This window comes from Aegilops tauschii, chromosome 3 (genome assembly GCF_002575655.3).
Source record: "Aegilops tauschii subsp. strangulata cultivar AL8/78 chromosome 3, Aet v6.0, whole genome shotgun sequence".
NCBI classification, from domain to species: domain Eukaryota; kingdom Viridiplantae; phylum Streptophyta; class Magnoliopsida; order Poales; family Poaceae; genus Aegilops; species Aegilops tauschii.
The window spans coordinates 436039629-436059969 of NC_053037.3; the positions used below are offsets into that span (position 1 = coordinate 436039629).

The window sequence follows — 20341 nt, forward strand, 5'->3', positions numbered from 1 at the left end:
TGTCAGCCTGGCTTCGTGAAGCTTGAGTTTGTTTGCTTCCGTGATAACCTAATTGTAATTTGCTTGTTTTCTTAAATATATTCTATCGTCCAAAGTTTTAATATAATGCATATCTTTATCCTTATTTGAAAAAAAAACCCAGAAATGCAAGGACAAGACGGAGTATTAAACTCCAACTTTACCTATGAAGGAAATACATTATTTTAGGAATGTAGCACGGTCTTGAAAGGCGATTATTCCTCTCCATAACGACCTACGAGGTGGGCCATCACATCGATCACCAGACGAAGGTCTAGAGCCAGCCTCTCCTCCATATAAATACTGGTTTACCCCATCCGAACCATCGCCGTATTCTAATCCATTCCTCGGTCGCAACAGATTCCCGAACCTAAACTATCTACCTCAGGAGTCAGGCCTGCGACTCGATCAGTCAGGGGCCATCTTGAGCCACACAAGCTTCTCTTGATTCTCGAACCGATCGTCGCACGCCGGCGGCCGTCCTCCCTCCCACTGCCGGCCTGCACATAACAACTGTCAGCCAAAGATCCACACGGCGTACGTTTTAAATAGATCGCAGCTGTAGCTTTGGTGCCACCGCGCTCTCCTTGTTCCTTTTGCGTTGTCGTCGTCGATGGAGAAGGCCATGGACTCCTACAACAAGGGGTGTGGCGCCGGCGAGGTCAGGAGGATCAACGTGGTGTATTTCCTCAGCCGCGGCGGCAGGACGGACCACCCCCACCTCTTCCGCGTCAACCACCTCCACCGCTCCGGCGTGCGCCTCCGGGGTACGTACCCACTGCCTCCTCCTCTTCTTCTTCTGGTTCGACAGATGCATCGATCCATTTTCCATGCAGCTAACGGCAATGGCGTGTCGCCGTCGATTATAATTCAGATGTGAAGAGGTGGCTCTCGGAGGTCCGCGGCAAGGACATGCCGGAGAACTTCTCCTGGGCTTACAAAAGGTAATCAATTCCGTTAATTCTTGGGGCGCAATCATTCTGACTTTTTATTTCGGCAATGTTTTATATCCCATTGATTTGATTAGCTGTTTCCTTACACTGCTTCCGTGAATCGATTCTTGCCATTAATTAATAATCGCCTGTTGGAGTGCAGGAAGTACAAGGCCGGGTACGTATGGCAGGACCTAATGGACGATGACCTTATCACGCCCATCTCCGACAACGAGTACGTGCTCAAGGGCTGCGACGTGCGAGGAACCCCTCCTCCCTCTCCGTGCGCCGGCGCGCCAAAGCCTTCTTCCTTGGCAGACGAGAAGAAGCTGCACGGTAAGGAAGAGAAGGGCCGGAAGCAGGTCGAGGAGGAGCTGCAGGTGGCGCCAGACTCCGACGGGAGCTCCCCGAAGCCGCCGCCGCCGATCGACCAGGACTCGCCGAGCAGCGAGGGCGAGGCGGCGCATTTCAGGATCGTCTTGCCGCTGGACCTCCAGGAGCGAAAGCGGCGGCAGCAGGAAGCCGCGAGGCGTGCAGCCATCGATCAGCAGGCGTTGGTGGTGCGGGCGGCGGCGCCGGGCGGCAGGAAGCAGCAGCCGGCTGTGGGGAGGGCGCGGAGGATGCGCGTGGCGCGGGTGCTCCACAGCATCCTGACGTGCGGCGCGGCCGACTCCGTGGACGCCGCCGCGCTCCAGCCCGTCGCGCTGCCTCGGGCGAGAGGTGGCTCAGACGACGACGAGGAGTGGCGGGACACGACGCCCGTGTGCCCCGGCATGGACGGCTGCGGCATCCAGTGAGTGCAGTTTTGGATTCGATTTAACCAAACGATGTACTGTACAATTTTGTTACTGATTCTGGACGTTGGCAGCATGAACAGGAAGGTGAGGCTGCGGCGAGGCGGGAAAGACAAGGCGAAGCCGGAGGGAGGGAAGCGTCCCGGCGCCGTCGCGGCGGCGCACAAGCCGGCGAGCCTGCCGCTCTGCTCGTAAGCGCTACTCCTTCCTCTTCCGTTGGTCGTAGGGTAGACTCGCCCGATGATCTGTTCTCTCGACGACTGACCGGGTCGTGTGCACGTCGGTTAAGTTCGGTGCGGTCGTTCTGTCTTGGATTGGGCCTGGTACGGTTTTTCTTTTTCTTGTGAGATGCGGGCCTGGTACGGCTTGGTACTTGTGCAGTGTTCGCCTGCGACGGCCATGACAAGGGAAAAAATGAGTGGACTTGGTCTTTTTTTTTTGAGAATTATTAGTGGACTTGGTCATTAAGGTTAGCCCGTCGGATTTCGTGTGGGCCCTTTTGTCCTTCTTGGGCCAGCCTCAAAAGCTCGCATAGCTAGGCCTAAACGGAACACCTTTCTGGTTTAGGTAGGCTGGCCACACACTAGCCCGAGACAGAGTCCAAACTACTAACTTCGAAAGGCGTGGTCCAGGCGAACGAAACGTTGAGCCCGAATTTGTACAGCCCGCAGGGCCACTTGATGTATTCCTGTCACGATCGTTAGCTTCCAAGAAATTAGTTTCTTTTTCAGTTCAAAAGATTTATTTTGCGAGTAAATTAATTTTTGAACGCTGATGGTAAGACTGGGGGTACTGACCACGTGCAACGATCTTAACCACTTTCAGGCAGTGTGGGAAGGAGTTCAAGCCGCAGGATTTGCACTTGCACATGCAGTCATGCAGGGGCTTCAGGGCGCGGATGAGGAGCAGCACCGGTACCCGTGGCATGGACAAGAACCACATGAGGAGCGCCAGAACCGACAATTCCTCCCCGGAGAGGCCATCCACCGGGCTCCTCCTCACTCAGTAGTGATGTGATGTGATCGATGTTGGAAGATATAACTGTGAATATGTAGGTGTGTGCGAATGATTTTGGAATTGTTTAGGTCGGCGTTTATACAACAGTTTGAAGCCGAGTGCATCTTTCTTGCATCTATGTGTGTGAGTGCAATGTTGATGGCAAGCTCGTGCTCTAGTCCACAAGCACAAACTAAGCTCATGCCTCTCCCCTACAACCATTTAACACAGTGGTGGAGCTTGGCCAAATTCTTGGAGGGGCAAATGGACTTGGGGGACGGCGATAGCAAGATTTGGGCTAATTTTCACTAGTTACATAGGCTATATATTAAGGATACTCAAAGAAAAACTCCTAGGATGGAGGGCGACAACCCAGGTTGACCTTTACTGCTCCACCACCGATCTGACAATCGCAAGACTATATCTCGCACGACTGTCTCTTCCGTCTCGCTGAAGGATTCCCCCCCACATGTAGCTGTGGTTTTCCCTTTTTTTGTTGCTTAACTGGTTTTCTTCGTTTTTTTTGTTTCCTTGTTTTTTCACTGGGTTTTTAGTTTATTTCTTGGTTTTCATTTTTTTCTCTTTTTGCAGATGTTTTCTTTGCTTCTTTCTTGGTTTTCATTTCGTGTTTTTCTTCGGTTTTGTTCGCTTTTTGTGTTTCCTTGTCGGGTTCCACTGGTTTTTTTAACACATGTCTACTTTTCTTCAGTACACAATATACATTTTCAGTGTGCATGTGAAACATTGTTTTGTACACGTTGAACATTCTTCAAATACATGATGCACATATTTCTTTTAATACATGGTTTGAACGCTTTTTGAATACATGATAAAAAAAATCAAATACATAAGTCCCCGTTTTTCATATACATCATGTATATTTTTAGTACATGTTTAACAATTCTCAAATACATTATTAACATATTTTTAAATATATGTTTTGATGCCTATTTCCTTTTTCATACACATTATACATTTTTGGTATACACGTAAAACATTGATAACATACATTTAATATTTTTCAAATACATGATTAATAATTTTTATGTCAATTTTTTCATACATGTTGTACATTTTTCTTATGCATCAGGAACATCTTCTATATATACGGTTAACATTTTCAAATGCATGATTAACATTTTTTAGTATATACTTCTGATGTCTGCTTGTTTCCGTACACCTTGTACATTATTTATACATCAGACACATTTTTATATACACGTATAACCTCATGTAAATACATGATTAATATTTTTTCATATGTATGTGTTGATATCTACTTTTCTTAAATGCATGCTTAACATTTTTTCAATCATAATTGTTTGAACACTGTTGTTTGAATATGTGTTGAACATTTTCCAAATACGTCTTGAAACTTTTTTTCAAATGCTATAAACATTTTTTAGAAGTTGCACCAACATTTTTAACACTGCACATACTTCTTTTTTTCAAACTTAAGATTTTTTTTAATATGTCATGGGTAATTTCCCCTCTTCCTTGAGTGTTGGATGGACATGCTAGTGTTGGCACAACTTGTGGACGTCACTACTTGTGGTCTCACCCTCTCGGTTGCTACAATGGTAACTTAGAGCATCTTCAATAGATGGTCCAAAATTTGGCGGTCCAAAATCGGAGATGTAAAATTTGGACTGTCAAAAAGTGCGTTTTGGAGCTCCGAAAAAAGCTTAACTCCAACAGATGGTCCAAAAGAGCAACTCCAATAGATGGTCCAAAATGAAGATGTAAATTTCTTAAAACGACAAACTACTAGTCCATTCAACATAGTTCAAACATCAAATTCAACATAGTTTCATACATGAACTTCAACTACTACATATTCAAACTACTAGATAAACTACTCCTCATCGTCGGAGCTGCGGAACTGCGCCCATAACTCCTCCTTCTCCGGGTCGTCGCACCCCTCCTCCTCCTCCTCCGAGAAGTCTGCCCAGTCCTCCTCGGAAGAGGACTCGATGGGGATCACCGTCGAGGGACCGGCCTCGTCCTCCTTCTTCGCCCCCTTCTTCTTCTGCTCCGCCTCATGCTTCCAGTAGTACTCCAGCTCAGCCTGGACGTACTCCGGATGCTCCCGAGCAAACCTCGCCATCGCCTCCTCGTCGGTCTCGCCGGCACTGACGACAACCGAGGCTTCTTCGTCGTCTTCTTCTTCGTCGGGATCTCCTTCATCTTGATGCCCTGCGGCACAAGCATCTCCGCTTCCGCCCGACTCTCGATCTCTGGGAAGTTGAGGTGCTCCCGAGGCCTCTCGGCACGCCACACCGCCACGTCGTAGGCACGCGCGGTCTCATGGGCGGAGGGGTACGTGCCGATCCACCAATGCCTCCCGGCGTCGGAGAACTCCACTCCGAAGTTACCGGAGGGCTTCTGCCTCATGCCGAAGAAGCCCGACTTGCCCTTCGACGTCTTCTTCGGCGCCACGGAGAGCGGTGAGTGTTGGGGAACGTAGTAATTTCAAAAAAATTCCTACGCACACGCAAGATCATGGTGATGCATCGCAACAAGAGGGGAGAGTGTGTCGACGTACCCTCGTAGACCGAAAGTGGAAGCGTTAGCACAACGCGGTTGATGTATTCGTACGTCTTCACGATCCGACCGATCAAGTACTGAACGCACGACACCTCCGAGTTCAGCACACGTTCAACTCGATGACGTCCCTCGAACTCCGATCCAGCCGAGCTTTGAGGGAGAGTTCTGTCAGCACGACGGCGTCGTGACGATGATGATGTTCTACCGCCGCAGGGCTTCGCCTAAGCACCGCTATGATATGACCGAGGTGGATTATGGTGGAGGGGGGCACCGCACACGGCTAAGAGATCCAAGGGATCAATTGTTGTGTCTATGGGGTGCCCCCTCCTCCGTATATAAAGGGGGGGAGGAGGAGAGGGTCGGCCTAGGGGAGAGGCGTGCCCAAGGGGGGCAATCCTACTCCAAGTAGGTTTGCCCCCCCCCCCTTTCCTATTCCAAGTAGGAGAAGGGGGAAGGAGGAGGTGGAGAGAAGGAAGGAGAAGGGGGGCCGCCGCCCCCTTCCCTTTCCCAATTCGGATTGGGGCAAGGGGGGGCGCGCGCCACCTCCTGGCCTCCCTCTCTCCTTTCCACTAAGGACCATAAGGCCCAATAGCTTCCCGGGGGGGGGGGGGGGAGGGTTCCGGTAACCCCCGGTACTCTGATAAATGTCCGAAACCTCCCGGAACCATTCCGGTGTACAAACATAGTCGTCCAATACAACAATATTTACGTCTCAACCATTTCGAGACTCCTCGTCATGTCTGTGATCACATCCGGGACTCCTAACTACCTTCGGTACATCAAAACACATAAACTCATAATATAACAGTCATCGAACTTTAAGCGTGCGGACCCTACGGGTTCGAGAACTATGTAGACATGACCGAGACACGTCTCCGGTCAATAACCAATAGCGGAACCTGGATGCTCATATTGGCTCCCACATATTCTATGAAGATCTTTATCGGTCAAACCGCATAAAAACATACGTTGTTCCCTTTGTCATCGGTATGTTACTTGCCCGAGATTCGATCATCGGTATCTCAATACCTAGTTCAATCACGTTACCGGCAAGTCTCTTTACTCGTTTCGTAATACATCATCCCGCAACTAACTCATTAGTTGCAATGCTTGCAAGGCTTAAGTGATGTGCATTACCGAGTGGGCCCAGAGATACCTCTCTGACAATCGGAGTGACAAATCCTAATCTCGAAATACGCCAACCCAACAAGTACCTTCGGAGACACCTGTAGAGCACCTTTATAATCACCCAGTTACGTTGTGACGTTTGGTAGCACACAAAGTGTTCCTCCGGTAAACGGGAGTTGCATAATCTCATAGTCATAGGAACATGTATAAGTCATGAAGAAAGCAATAGCAACATACTAAACGATCAAGTGCTAAGCTAACGGAATGGGTCAAGTCAATCACATCATTCTCCTAATGATGTGATCCCGTTAATCAAATGACAACTCATGTCTATGGTTAGGAAACATAACCATCTTCGATTAACGAGCTAGTCAAGTAGAGGCATACTAGTGACACTCTGTTTGTCTATGTATTCACACATGTATTATGTTTCCGGTTAATACAATTCTAGCATGAATAATAAACATTTATCATGATATATAAGGAAATAAATAATAACTTTATTATTGCCTCTAGGGCATATTTCCTTCAGTCTCCCACTTGCACTAGAGTCAATAATCTAGATTACATAGTAATGATCCTAACACCGATGGAGTCTTGGTGCTGATCATGTTTTTCTCGTGGAAGAGGCTTAGTCAACGGGTCTGCAACATTCAGATCCGTATGTATCTTGCAAATCTCTATATCTCCCACCTGGACTTGATCCCGAATGGAGTTGAAGCGTCTCTTGATGTGCTTGGTTCTCTTGTGAAATCTAGATTCCTTTGCCAAAGCAATTGCACCAGTATTGTCACAAAACATTTTCATTGGACCCGATGCACTAGGTATGACACCTAGATCGGATATGAACTCCTTCATCCAGACTCCTTCATTTGCTGCTTCCGAAGCAGCTACGTACTCTTCTTCACATGTAGATCCCGCTACGACGCTTTGTTTAGAACTGCACCAACTGACAGATCCACCGTTTAATATAAACACGTATCCGGTTTGCGATTTAGAATCGTCCGGATCAGTGTCAAAGCTTGCATCTACGTAACCATTTACGACGAGCTCTTTGTCACCTCCATAAACGAGAAACATATCCTTAGTCCTTCTCAAGTATTTCAGGATGTTCTTGACCGCTGTCCAGTGATCCTCTCCTGGATTACTTTGGTACCTCCCTACTAAACTAATAGCAAGGCACACATCAGGTCTGGTACACAACATTGCATACATGATAGAGCCTATGGCTGAAGCATAGGGAATATCTTTCATTTTCTCTCTAGCTTCTGCAGTGGTCGGGCATTGAGTCTTACTCAACTTCACACCTTGTAACACAGGCAAGAACCCTTTCTTTGCTTGATCCATTTTGAACTTCTTCAAAACTTTGTCAAGGTATGTGCTTTGTGAAAGTCCAATTAAGCGTCTTGATCTATCTCTATAGATCTTGATGCCCAATATATAAGCAGCTTCACCGAGGTCCTTCATTGAAAAACTCTTATTCAAATATACTTTTATGCTATCCAGAAATTCTATATCATTTCCAATCAACAATATGTCATCCACATATAATATCAGAAATGCTACAGAGCTCCCACTCACTTTCTTGTAAATACAGGCTTAATTTCTCCAAAAGTCTGTATAAAACCATATGCTTTGACCACAATATCAAAACGTTTATTCCAACTCCGAGAGGCTTGCACCAGTCCATAAATGGATCGCTGGAGCTTGCACACTTTGTTAGTTCCCTTTGGATCGACAAAACCTTCCGGTTGCATCATATACAACTCTTCTTCCAGAAATCCATTCAGGAATGCAGTTTTGACATCCATTTGCCAAATTTCATAATCATAAAATGCGGCAATTGCTAACATGATTCGGACAGACTTAAGCATCGCTACGGGTGAGAAGGTCTCATCGTAGTCAATCCCTTGAACTTGTCGAAAACCTTTTGCAACAAGTCGAGCTTTATAGACAGTAACATTACCGTCGGCGTCATCTTCTTCTTGAAGATCCATTTATTCTCGATGGCTTGCCGATCATCGGGCAAGTCAACCAAAGTCCATACTTTGTTCTCATACATGGATCCCATCTCAGATTTCATGGCCTCAAGCCATTTTGCGGAATCTGGGCTCACCATCGCTTCTTCATAGTTTGTAGGTTCGTCATGATCTAGTAACATAACCTCCAGAACAGGATTACCGTACCGCTCTGGTGCGGATCTTACTCTGGTTGACCTATGAGGTTCAGTAATAACTTGATCTGAAGTTTCATGATCATCATCATTAACTTCCTCACTAATTGGTGTAGACGTTACAGGAACCGGTTTCTGTGATGAACTATTTTCCAATAAGGGAGCAGGTACTGTTACTTCATCAAGTTCTACTTTCCTCCCGCTCACTTCTTTCGAGAGAAATCCCTTCTCTAGAAAGGATCCATTCTTTGCAACGAATGTCTTGCCTTCAGATCTGTGATAGAAGGTGTACCCAACAGTTTCCTTTGGGTATCCTATGAAGACACATTTCTCCGATTTGGGTTCGAGCTTATCAGGTTGAAGCTTTTTCACATGAGCATCGCAGCCCCAAACTTTAAGAAACGACAACTTTGATTTCTTGCCAAACCACAGTTCATAAGGTGCCCTATTTAACGTGAATGCGGCCGTCTCTAAAGCATAACCCCAAAATGATAGCGGTAAATCAGTAAGAGACATCATAGATCGCACCATATCTAGTAAAGTACGATTACGACATTCAGACACACCATTACGCTGTGGTGTTCCGGGTGGCGTGAGTTGCGAAACTATTCTGCATTGTTTCAAATGTAGACCAAACTCATAACTCAAATATTCTCCTCCACGATCAGATCGTAGAAACTTTATTTTCTTGTTACGATGATTTTCAACTTCACTCTGAAATTCTTTGAACTTTTCAAATGTTTTAGACTTATGTTTCATTAAGTAGATATACCCATATCTGCTTAAATCATCAGTGAAGGTGAGAAAATAATGATACCCGCCGCGAGCCTCAACATTCATTAGACCACATACATCAGTATGTATGATCTCCAACAAATCAGTTGCTCGCTCCATAGTTCCGGAGAACGGCGTTTTAGTCATCTTGCCCATGAGGCATGGTTCGCAAGTACCAAGTGATTCATAATCAAGTGATTCCAAAAGTCCATCAGTATGGAGTTTCTTCATGCGCTTTACACCAATATGACCCAAACGGCAGTGCCACAAATAAGTTGCACTATCATTATCAACTCTGCATCTTTTGGCTTCAACATTATGAATATGTGTATCACTACTATCGAGATTCATCAAAAATAGACCACTCTTCAAGGGTGCATGACCATAAAAGATATTAATCATATAAATAGAACAACCATTATTCTCTGATTTAAATGAATAGCCGTCTCGCATCAAACAAGATCCAGATATAATGTTCATGCTCAACGCTGGCAGCAAATAACAATTATTTAGGTCTAAAACTAATCCCGAAGGTAGATGTAGAGGTAGCGTGCCGACGGTGATCACATCGACTTTGGAACCATTTCCCACGCGCATCGTCATCTCATCCTTAGCCAGTGTCCGCTTAATCTGTAGTCCCTGTTTCGAGTTGCAAATATTAGCAACAGAACCAGTATCAAATACCCATGTGCTACTGCGAGCTCTGGTAAGGTACACATCAATAACATGTATATCACATATACCTTTTTCACCTTGACATCCTTCTTATCCGCCAAATACTTGGGGCAGTTCCGCTTCTAGTGACCAGTTTGCTTGCAGTAGAAGCACTCAGTCTCAGGCTTAGGTCCAGACTTGGGTTTCTTCTCCTGAGCAGCAACTTGTTTGCTGTTCTTCTTGAAGTTCCCCTTCTTCTTCCCTTTGCCCTTTTTCTTGAAACTGGTGGTCTTATTGACCATCAACACCTGATGCTCTTTCTTGATTTCTACCTCCGCAGCCTTTAGCATTGCGAAGAGCTTGGGAATCGTCTTATCCATCCCTTGCATGTTATAGTTCATCAGGAAGCTCTTGTAGCTTGGTGGCAGTGATTGAAGAATTCTGTCAATGACTCTATCATCCGAAAGATTAACTCCCAGTTGAATCAAGTGATTGTTATACCCAGACATTCTGAGTATATGCTCACTAACAGAACTATTCTCTTCCATCTTGCAGCTGTAGAACTTATTGGAGACTTCATATCTCTCAATCGGGGCATTTGCTTGAAATATTAACTTCAACTCCTGGAACATCTCATATCCTCCATGACGTTCAAAACGTCGTTGAAGTCCCGATTATAAGCCGTAAAGCATGGCACACTGAACTATCGAGTAGTCATTAGCTTTGCTCTGTCAGACGTTCATAACATATGGTGTTGCTCCTGCAGCAGGTTTGGCACCTAGCGGTGCTTCTAGGACGTAATTCTTCTGTGCAGCAATGAGGATAATCCTCAAGTTACGGACCCAGTCCGTGTAATTGCTACCATCATCTTTCAACTTTGCTTTCTCAAGGAACGCATTAAAATTCAACGGAACAACAACACGAGCCATCTATCTACAACAAACATAGACATGCAAAATACTATCATGTGTTCATGATAAATTTAAATTCAATTAATCATATTACTTAAGAACTCCCACTTAGATAGACATCCCTCTAATCATCTAAGTGATCACGTGATCCAAATCAACTAAACCATAACCGATCATCATGTGAAATGGAGTAGTTTTCCATCTCCATTTAATCAATGCAATCAATATAAGTGATATGATATGGCCATCATCATCTTGTGCTTGTGATCTCCATCTCCGAAGCACCGTCATGATCACCATCGTCACCGGCGCGACACCTTGATCTCCATCGTAGCATCGTTGTCGTCTGGCCAACTATTGCTTCTACGACTATCGCTACCGCTTAGTGATAAAGTAAAAACAATTATAGGGCGATTGCATTGCATACAATAAAGCGACAACCATATGGCTCCTGCCAGTTGCCGATAACTCGGTTACAAAACATGACCATCTCATACAATAAAATATAGCATCATGCCTTGACCATATCACATCACAACATGCCCTGCAAAAACAAGTTAGACGTCCTCTACTTTGTTGTTGCAAGTTTTACGTGGCTGCTACGGGCTGAGCAAGAACCGTTCTTACCTACGCATCAAAACCACAACGATAGTTCGTCAAGTTAGTGTTGTTTTAACCTTCTCAAGGACCGGGCGTAGCCACACTCGGTTCAACTAAAGTTGGAGAAACTGATACCCGCCAGCCACCTGTGTGCAAAGCACGTCGGTAGAACCAGTCTCGTGTAAGCGTACGCATAATGTCGGTCCGGGCCGCTTCATCCAACAATACCGGCGAACCAAAGTGTGACATGCTGGTAAGCAGTATGACTTGTATCGCCCACAACTCACTTGTGTTCTACTCGTGCATATAACATCAACGCATAAAACCTGGCTCGGATGCCACTGTTGGGGAACGTAGTAATTTCAAAAAAAATTCCTACGCACACGCAAGATCATGGTGATGCATAGCAACGAGAGGGGAGAGTGTGTCCACGTACCCTCGTAGACCGAAAGCGGAAGCGTTAGCACAACGCGGTTGATGTAGTCGTACGTCTTCACGATCCGACCGATCAAGTACCGAACGCACGGCACCTCCGAGTTCAGCACACGTTCAACTCGATGACGTCCCTCGAACTCCGATCCAGCCGAGCTTTGAGGGAGAGTTCCGTCAGCACGACGACGTGGTGACGATGATGATGTTCTACCGTCGCAGGGCTTCGCCTAAGCACCGCTATGATATGACCGAGGTGGATTATGGTGGAGGGGGGCACCGCACACGGCTAAGAGATCCAAGGGATCAATTATTGTGTCTATGGGGTGCCCCCTCCTCCGTATATAAAGGGGGGGGAGGAGGAGAGGGTCGGCCTAGGGGAGAGACGCGCCCAAGGGGGGGCAATCCTACTCCAAGTAGGTTTGGCCCCCCTTTCCTATTCCAAGTAGGAGAAGGGGGAAGGAGGAGGTGGAGAGAAGGAAGGAGAAGGGTGGCCGCCGCCCCCTTCCCTTTCCCAATTCGGATTGGGGCAAGGGGGCCGCGCACCACCTCCTAGCCTCCCTCTCTCCTTTCCACTAAGGCCCATAAGGCCCAATAGCTTCCCGGGGGGGGGGGGGGGTTCCGGTAACCCCCGGTACTCCGATAAATGTCTGAAACCTCCCGGAACCATTCCGGTGTCCCAACATAGTCGTCCAATATATCAATCTTTACGTCTCGACCATTTCGAGACTCCTCGTCATGTCCGTGATCACATCCGGGACTCCGAACTACCTTCGGTACATCAAAACACATAAACTCATAATATAACCGTCATCGAACTTTAAGCGTGCGGACCCTACGGGTTCGAGAACTATGTAGACATGACCGAGACACGTCTCCAGTCAATAACCAATAGCAGAACCTGGATGCTCATATTGGCTCCCACTTATTCTACGAAGATCTTTATCGGTCAAACCGCATAACAACATACGTTGTTCCCTTTGTCATCGGTATGTTACTTGCCCGAGATTCGATCGTCGGTATCTCAATACCTAGTTCAATCTCGTTACCGGCAAGTCTCTTTACTCGTTTCGTAATACATCATCCCGCAACTAACTCATTAGTTGCAATGCTTGCAAGGCTTAGGTGATGTGCATTACCGAGTGGGCCCAGAGATACCTCTCCGACAATCGGAGTGACAAATCCTAATCTCGAAATATGCCAACCCAACAAGTACCTTCGGAGACACCTGTAGAGCACCTTTATAATCACCCAGTTACGTTGTGACGTTTGGTAGCACACAAAGTGTTCCTCCGGTAAACGGGAGTTGCATAATCTCATAGTCATAGGAACATGTATAAGTCATGAAGAAAGCAATAGCAACATACTAAACGATCAAGTGCTAAGCTAACGGAATGGGTCAAGTCAATCACATCATTCTCCTAATGATGTGATCCCGTCAATCAAATGACAACTCATGTCTATGGTTAGGAAACATAACATCTTCGATTAACGAGCTAGTCAAGTAGAGGCATACTAGTGACACTCTGTTTGTCTATGTATTCACACATGTATTATGTTTCCGGTTAATACAATTCTAGCATGAATAATAAACATTTATCATGATATATAAGGAAATAAATAATAACTTTATTATTGCCTCTAGGGCATATTTCCTTCAGTGAGAGCATTGGAGCGGCGGCGGCATGCGGCCGGGGCGGTGGAGGACGGAGCCGAGCGGGGCTGAGCTGAGGGGTGGTGGCGGACGAAGCCGGGCGGGCCGGTGGCGGACGGAGCCGGGCGGGGCGGAGTTGCGGGGCAGCGGCAGCGTGCGGGGCGGTGGCGGACGGAGCCGGGGCGGGTGGGAGCTATGGCGGGCGGGCCGGGGCCGGGCGGAGCTGCGGCGGACGGGGCGGTGCCGCACGGGGTGGTGGCATGCGCTGCGGCCGCGGCCGGATCCGCGGCGGGCGGGGCGGCGTGGAAACAGCGGGGGGGGGGGGGGGGAGCGGATCTGATGCGGGCGGCAGGGTGTGGCGGCGGCGGGGCGGCGGCGGACGGGCGGGAGGTCGCGGGCGGGCGGGCGGAAATGGAAAAGAGCTGGCGGTTGGGCGTTCGCGGGCGGCGGCTGGTTTTGGACCACGAGGTGTTGTATTTTACATCACGAGGAAGTCGCGGTCCAATCTTTTTTACATATGGACCATCTGTTGAAACTGTATTTTTGGACTCAGACGGTTCAAAAGTTAGTTACTTTTACATTTGAACCATCTATTGGAGATGCTCTTAATTATGCTTGTGTGTGTCTATTTTGAAGTTTGCTCCTTGTCGTCTCCTAGTATGATGTGCTGCCTCGACCGGATCCCTCTCTAAAGCTAGTGGTGCCGTGTACGTGCTTATGACATCACCTATGTTGCAACAACGGCCTCCTTGATTCATCTGATGTACAGCAAGGTGATCTTTGCATGGTGTTGTATCTTTGTACTCCCTCCGTTCCAAAATAAATGACCTAACTTTATACTAACTTTGTACTAAAGTTAGTATAAAATTGGGCCATCTATTTTAGAATGGAGGGAGTATGTATTTTTTTCTATGTTCTTCCTTTAGCAAGATGTATTGCCCCAAGGTTGTTAAGGTATTCGATCTGGTTTCCCTCGTAAACTCGATCATGATTTTTGACCCAATTTTCAGACAACCCCCCCCCCCCCCCCCCCCCCCCCCCCCCCTATTTAGAAAACAACCATTGACTAAAAAGAGGTAGTACACATACTGAAGCAGCGAAAAGGAAAATTAGTAATAACCATACCTAAGCATCTGGCACTCATCAACATTGTGTAAACTTTAGTTGTAACTTATTTGCTAACAAGCTTTGCCGCCAATTCTTGGATGATTAGGAAAATCGAACAGAGGGAGGTGCGTTGTAAACTAAAAAAATATGCGCGCCAAAGAGATTTTCAAGCACTGGCGGAGCTTTGTGAGGGCAAAAACGTGCCATGGCCCGCCCAACCCCTAGGGTAAACATGCATGTAGTAGTATATACACCCCTAATAAAAGTAGTAGTACATATATACAAGTGGCCAAGCCCACGGCTGCCTAGCTTGCCTGAAACCTCGTCACGAACTCACGATTCCGTTGCTCGATGCCTCACTCGATTTCTCTTCCTATCCAACATGGTAGCGACGCTAGGGCACGGGCCACGCGTACAGCCGCAGGGAGGGCCAGAGAGGTGGCGCGGAGCCGCGGAGGTTGAGCCGCCGGTGGCACCGACACATCGTAGCAGCGCCGAGCGATGCAGAGGCCTGAGAGCATTTCCAACAGCCGCCCAACGCATGATGCGCTAAAAACTTCTTTGCAGCGCGACGGGTGATTGTTCTCTGACTATAGTGTCAAAAAAGCTCCTATCTGCTAGGACTACGTCGGTATTTTCCCAAAGAGGAAGGGATGATGCAGCACAGCGACCGTAGGCATTTCCCTCAGTGTAGAAATCAAGGTTATCGAAACCGTAGGAGAATCAAGCAACACAACATAAACAACACCTGTACACAAATAACAACACCTCGCAACCCGACGTGTTAAAGGGCTTGTCAATCCCTTTCGGGTAACGATGCCAGAAATTGGTAATAGATTGAAATAATACATCGCAATTAAAATAAAGTCCAGCAAAATATTTTTGTATTTTTGGTTTAATAGATCTGAATAAAAATGCAAAGGAAAAGTAGATCGCAAGCAAATATATGAGAAAGAAGACCCGGGGGCCGTAGGTTTCACTAGTGGCTTCTCTCGAGAAAAATAGCAAACGCTGGGTAAACAAATTACTGTTAGGCAATTGATATAACTTCAAATAATTATGACGATATCCAGGCAATGATCATTACATAGGCATCGCGTCCAAGATTAGTAGACCGACTCCTGCCTGCATCTACTACTATTACTCCACACATCGACCGCTATCTAGCATGCATCTAGTGTATTAAGTTCATGGAAAAAGGAGTAATGCAATAAGGACGATGACATGATGTAGACAAGATCAGTTTATCTATTGCGTAGATATAGATCCCATCTTTTTATCCTTAGTAGCAACGATACATACGTGTTGTTTCCCTTTCTGTCACTTGGATCAAGCACCGTAAGATCGAACCCACTACCGGGCACCTCTTCCCATTGCGAGATAAATAGATCAAGTTGGCCAAACAAAACCCAAATATCGGAGAAGAAATACGAGGCTATAAGAGATCATGCATATAAGAGATCAAAGAAACTCAAATAACTTTCATGGATATAAAAAGATATAACTGATTATAAACTTGAAGTTCATCATATCCCAACAAACACACCGCAAAAAAGTTAATCATATGGATCTCCAAGAGACAATTGTATTGAGAATTCAGCGAGAGAGAAAGAGAGCCATCTAGCTACTAACTACGGATCCGAATGTCTACAAAGAACTACTCACACGTCATCGGAGAGGCACCAATGGAGGTGGTGAACCCCATCTGAGATGATGTCTAGATTGGATCTGGTGGTTCTGGACTCTGCGGCGGCTGGATGAATATTTCGTCGACTCCCCTAGGGTTTCTGGATTTTTGGGGTATTTATAGAGCAAAGAGGCGGTCCGGGGGGCATCCGAGGTGGGCACAACCCACCAGGGCGTGCCTGGGCCCCCTGGTGGGTTATCCCCTCCTCGGGACTCCCCCAGGTGCAACCAGGGCCCAACATCTTCCATCTGGTCCATAAAAAATCATCATAGAGTTTCGTGGCATTTGGACTTCGTCTGATATTGATTTCCTGCGATGTAAAAAAACATGAAAAAACAGCAATTGGCACTTGGCACTATGTCAATAGGTTAGTACCAAAAAATGATATAAAATGATTACAGAACATCCAAGATTGATAATAAAACAGCATGAAACAATCAAAAATTATAGATACGTTGGAGACGCATCAGCGGGCAGCGCTGGCTCCAGCAGCCGCGCTAAAATGCAGCGCGCGCGTAGCTCCAGCAACGCGTGGGACTCGCCGGCGCATGCCATATGTTGCATTTTGGACACAAAATGAATTTCAAACATTCAAAATGCAATGAACATGGCTTAATATAATTTCACACAAACAAGTTGATGAATAAAAGTTCATGCCCACAAGTTCAAATTCATGCCCATAAGTTCATCCAACCAAGTTCAAAATGCAAACCAAGTTCATGACACAAACGAAAGACACATCAACAATCAAGACTCGTCCTCATCTTCCTCCGATTCATCCGACTCCTCCGAAGACGATTCTTCCTCCTCCTCTTCATCATTGTCGCGCGCCGCATCACGTGAAGCTCGGACGGTGTAGGCAAGATCTTCAACGGCATCTTCATGGGAAGGTGTGTGAGGCACACCGGAAGACATTCCGACCATGGCGGGCGGAGGTGCACCCATGCCTCCGATGAGAGACGCAAAACTCATGCCTTCCATGCCAGCCATGGCGCCCGGAGGTGCTCCAAAGCCACCCATGCCTCCCATGGTCTCCATGGTAGCTCCAAAGCCACCCATGGCACCCATGCCGCCCATGGTAGCTCCGAAGCCACCCATGCCTCCCATGCCGCCAAGGCCACCGCCACCCATGGCGTGAATCATGGATCTTTTTTGGATGAAGGCTTCTTCACGGGCAAGATTTACATACTCCTTTTGCGCCTCATCGAGGATAGATGTGTCCAAGAAGAACAAGTGCTTCTCCCAATCCAAAAATCTATATCGCTCCTCCATGCTTACCTTCCTCTCCTCCAAAGCCACCTTCCTCTCCTCGGCCGCCACCCTCCTCTCCTCGGCCGCCAACCTCCTCTCCTCGTCGCGGTATCTTGGTTCCTTGCCATTTTCCTCACCTCGTTGGCTTTTTTTCTTGCCTTCACAATAGCTTACATAGCATTTTTGAGCTCATCATCTCCTTTCCTCTTCTTCTTTTCTTTTGCGTCTTTCTTGGTTCCATCCAGTCGTTTTGGCTTCGAGTATGAAACTGAGTTGGGTGTGGGGCTTCTCTTGCCGTCATCACTTCATGCATCCTCCTCCTCATCATCATCGAACTCAATTGTTCGCTTGCGTTTGTTGCTCAAATACAAATCATCTATATCATCACGCTTCTTCCATTTCTCATCATCCTTCAATACATCATAGCAATGAGGCAAGGTAAATGGCCTTCCTTTCTTGATCTTCCCCTTCTTGGTCCTCTTCTCCTCTCCTTTGAACAAGTTTTGTGCAATATTGTACTACATGAAAACAAAACAAGTTAGCACTCAAACACCAACAACAAGCATGGTGAACATGGATGAAATGGCACTTACTCTATCGTCCTCATTAGTGCCACTTGGGTTCAACTTGTCAACCGCCTTTTGTGTGGCCGCCCATTTTTGACAATCCTTGTTGATTGTCGACCACCGAAAGCGAAGAGATCGATCGGAGCGGTCAATTCCACTAACGTTGCGAACATCAAAGTGTTCTTTCACCCGAAGCCAATAAGCATCTCTACTTTGATCACCTCCAACAGATGGATCCCTCGACACTTGCAACCAAGTATTGCATAGTAAGATGTCTTCAACGTTGGTGTAATTGCATGCTCTTCCTTTCGGTGCGTCTACAATGCCCTCACCATCCTCGTCCACCTCGAACTCATGGTCATTGAAATGCATGTCAGTGGTTCGAAACCAATGCGAATTATTGGAGCCAACACCCATAGTTGACATGTATGCATCATCGTTGAGACTACAAAGTATATAGAACAATGCAAATAAGCTATTTATATGTATGCATTCAAAAAATAACAACAACAAAAAAGTTGGGGAAATTTTCTACCTTTGGGGCATTTCCTCGAACACATTTTGCGCGTCAGCCGCCGGCTCAACAAGTGAGCTCGCCGGCGCTTCGGTAGCCGTCGCGCCCGTCACACGCCCTGCAAGCTTCTTCCTCGACGCCTTCGAGGTGCCGGAGCCGTCCGCTGCCTTGTTCTTCTTCGGCCGCGCTGCATTTGGGAGGTTCGAGGGGGGTGGGGCATGTGGCTTCATGGCGGGCGCCGGCACGACGCCACCCGCCGCCGAGGTCATCCGCGGCGGCATGAAGAGGCCGATGCTCGGAGGAGCCCCGACGGAGGCGAGGCCAAAGCTCCCCGCGCTAGGGTTTGCGGCGCCAGCGGTGGAGGGGTCGCGGCTGTAGGAAGGGGTGAGGGGGGTGCAGGCGCGGGCGTCCATCGGGTCAATTCGCCGGCGCCGACGTGTGCGGGGCGAAGGTGGCGCGTTGGAGAGAGTGCGGTGCGAGCCCTCGTGTGTGCCGCGCGCGGAAGCGGGCGCCTCAAATACACAGCGCGCGATGGCGATTCAGACCGCGCGCCCAACTCTATATGCTGCGCGCGCGGTTATTGCGCGCCCGCTGGAGCCCCTCTATCGATTGCGCGCATGCTAAAAAGGGCAAATTTGTGGCGCGACGCTTATTTAGCGCGGCTGTTGGAGATGCTCTGAGGGCGACCCATGCAGCGGCGGCATGCCCTAGGAGGCCACGACCTAGACGATGCTGCACACGCATCTCTCGGCCAGTACTAATTTTCCTATAAAATGTAGGCTATAGCACTCTGAAATTCAATAAATTGATAATACACATCTTAATTTGGTACTCCCTCCGTAAACTAATATAAAAGCATTTAGATACACTATTTTAGTGATCTAAACACTTTTATATTAATTTACGAAGGGAGTACTGGATAATTGTCATGGGCAGTAAAGCTAACCAATGAATAATTGATTTGGCTTTCAAGAGAAAAAGAGATAATACAATTACAAATGAAGTTTGGAAAGATTTTTCCGCAGTAGCTCCTAGTCCATTGCTTGAGTTGATTTTTTTCCTTTTTATGTTTTCTTTTAGTTTGGCCCACCCAGGTTTTCCTTCGTAGCTCCGCCACTGTTTACGGGGCTAAGAATCGAAGTTATCTCAACTTATATGAGAGCTCTTAGGTTGAGGTCAACGTGGTATGAACGGGGAGGCGAGGATAGACCATGGAAAGGAACTGCAATTGCCAAGTGACAAGGTGGATAAGCGAGTGTTCTCTGAGTTCCGATGGTATCCATCATGTTCAAAATATGTATACAGAGTATTTAATTAGTAATTACTACTACCTGTGTTCACTAACTAATGTAAGATGTCGAATAGGCAAAACGTCTTACATTAATGGACAGATGGAGTATTTTATATTTTTGAAAAAACTAACGCCCACACGTGTGGGCGTTTGCACATCGTCCGCACGCCTCCATCATCACTCATTTTGTCACGTATGAACAGATGACATCAGCAGATTTTTTTTTGATTTTCGGCTTAAAAATGTTTTATCTCCTAATTAAAAAAACAAAAATCCGTTTTCATCATTAAATCCGTCTCGATGAGATCTTCAAAA

At 47.0% G+C, this 20341-nt stretch overlaps 1 protein-coding gene and 1 pseudogene across 1 annotated transcript; one reads left to right on the plus strand and one right to left on the minus strand.

Moving 5' to 3' along the window:
* The first annotated feature begins 428 nt into the window (after positions 1-428).
* LOC109736104 (protein SOSEKI 1) lies at positions 429-2794 on the plus strand. The gene is made up of 5 exons (XM_020295324.4): positions 429-785; positions 893-962; positions 1114-1743; positions 1819-1935; positions 2570-2794. Exons 1-5 carry the CDS (start codon positions 632-634, stop codon positions 2751-2753), a joined length of 1155 nt encoding a protein of 384 aa, XP_020150913.1. The 5' UTR covers positions 429-631; the 3' UTR covers positions 2754-2794.
* A 1652-nt stretch (positions 2795-4446) lies between these two features.
* LOC141043009 (uncharacterized) lies at positions 4447-5188 on the minus strand (annotated as a pseudogene).
* Positions 5189-20341: the final 15153 nt, after the last annotated feature.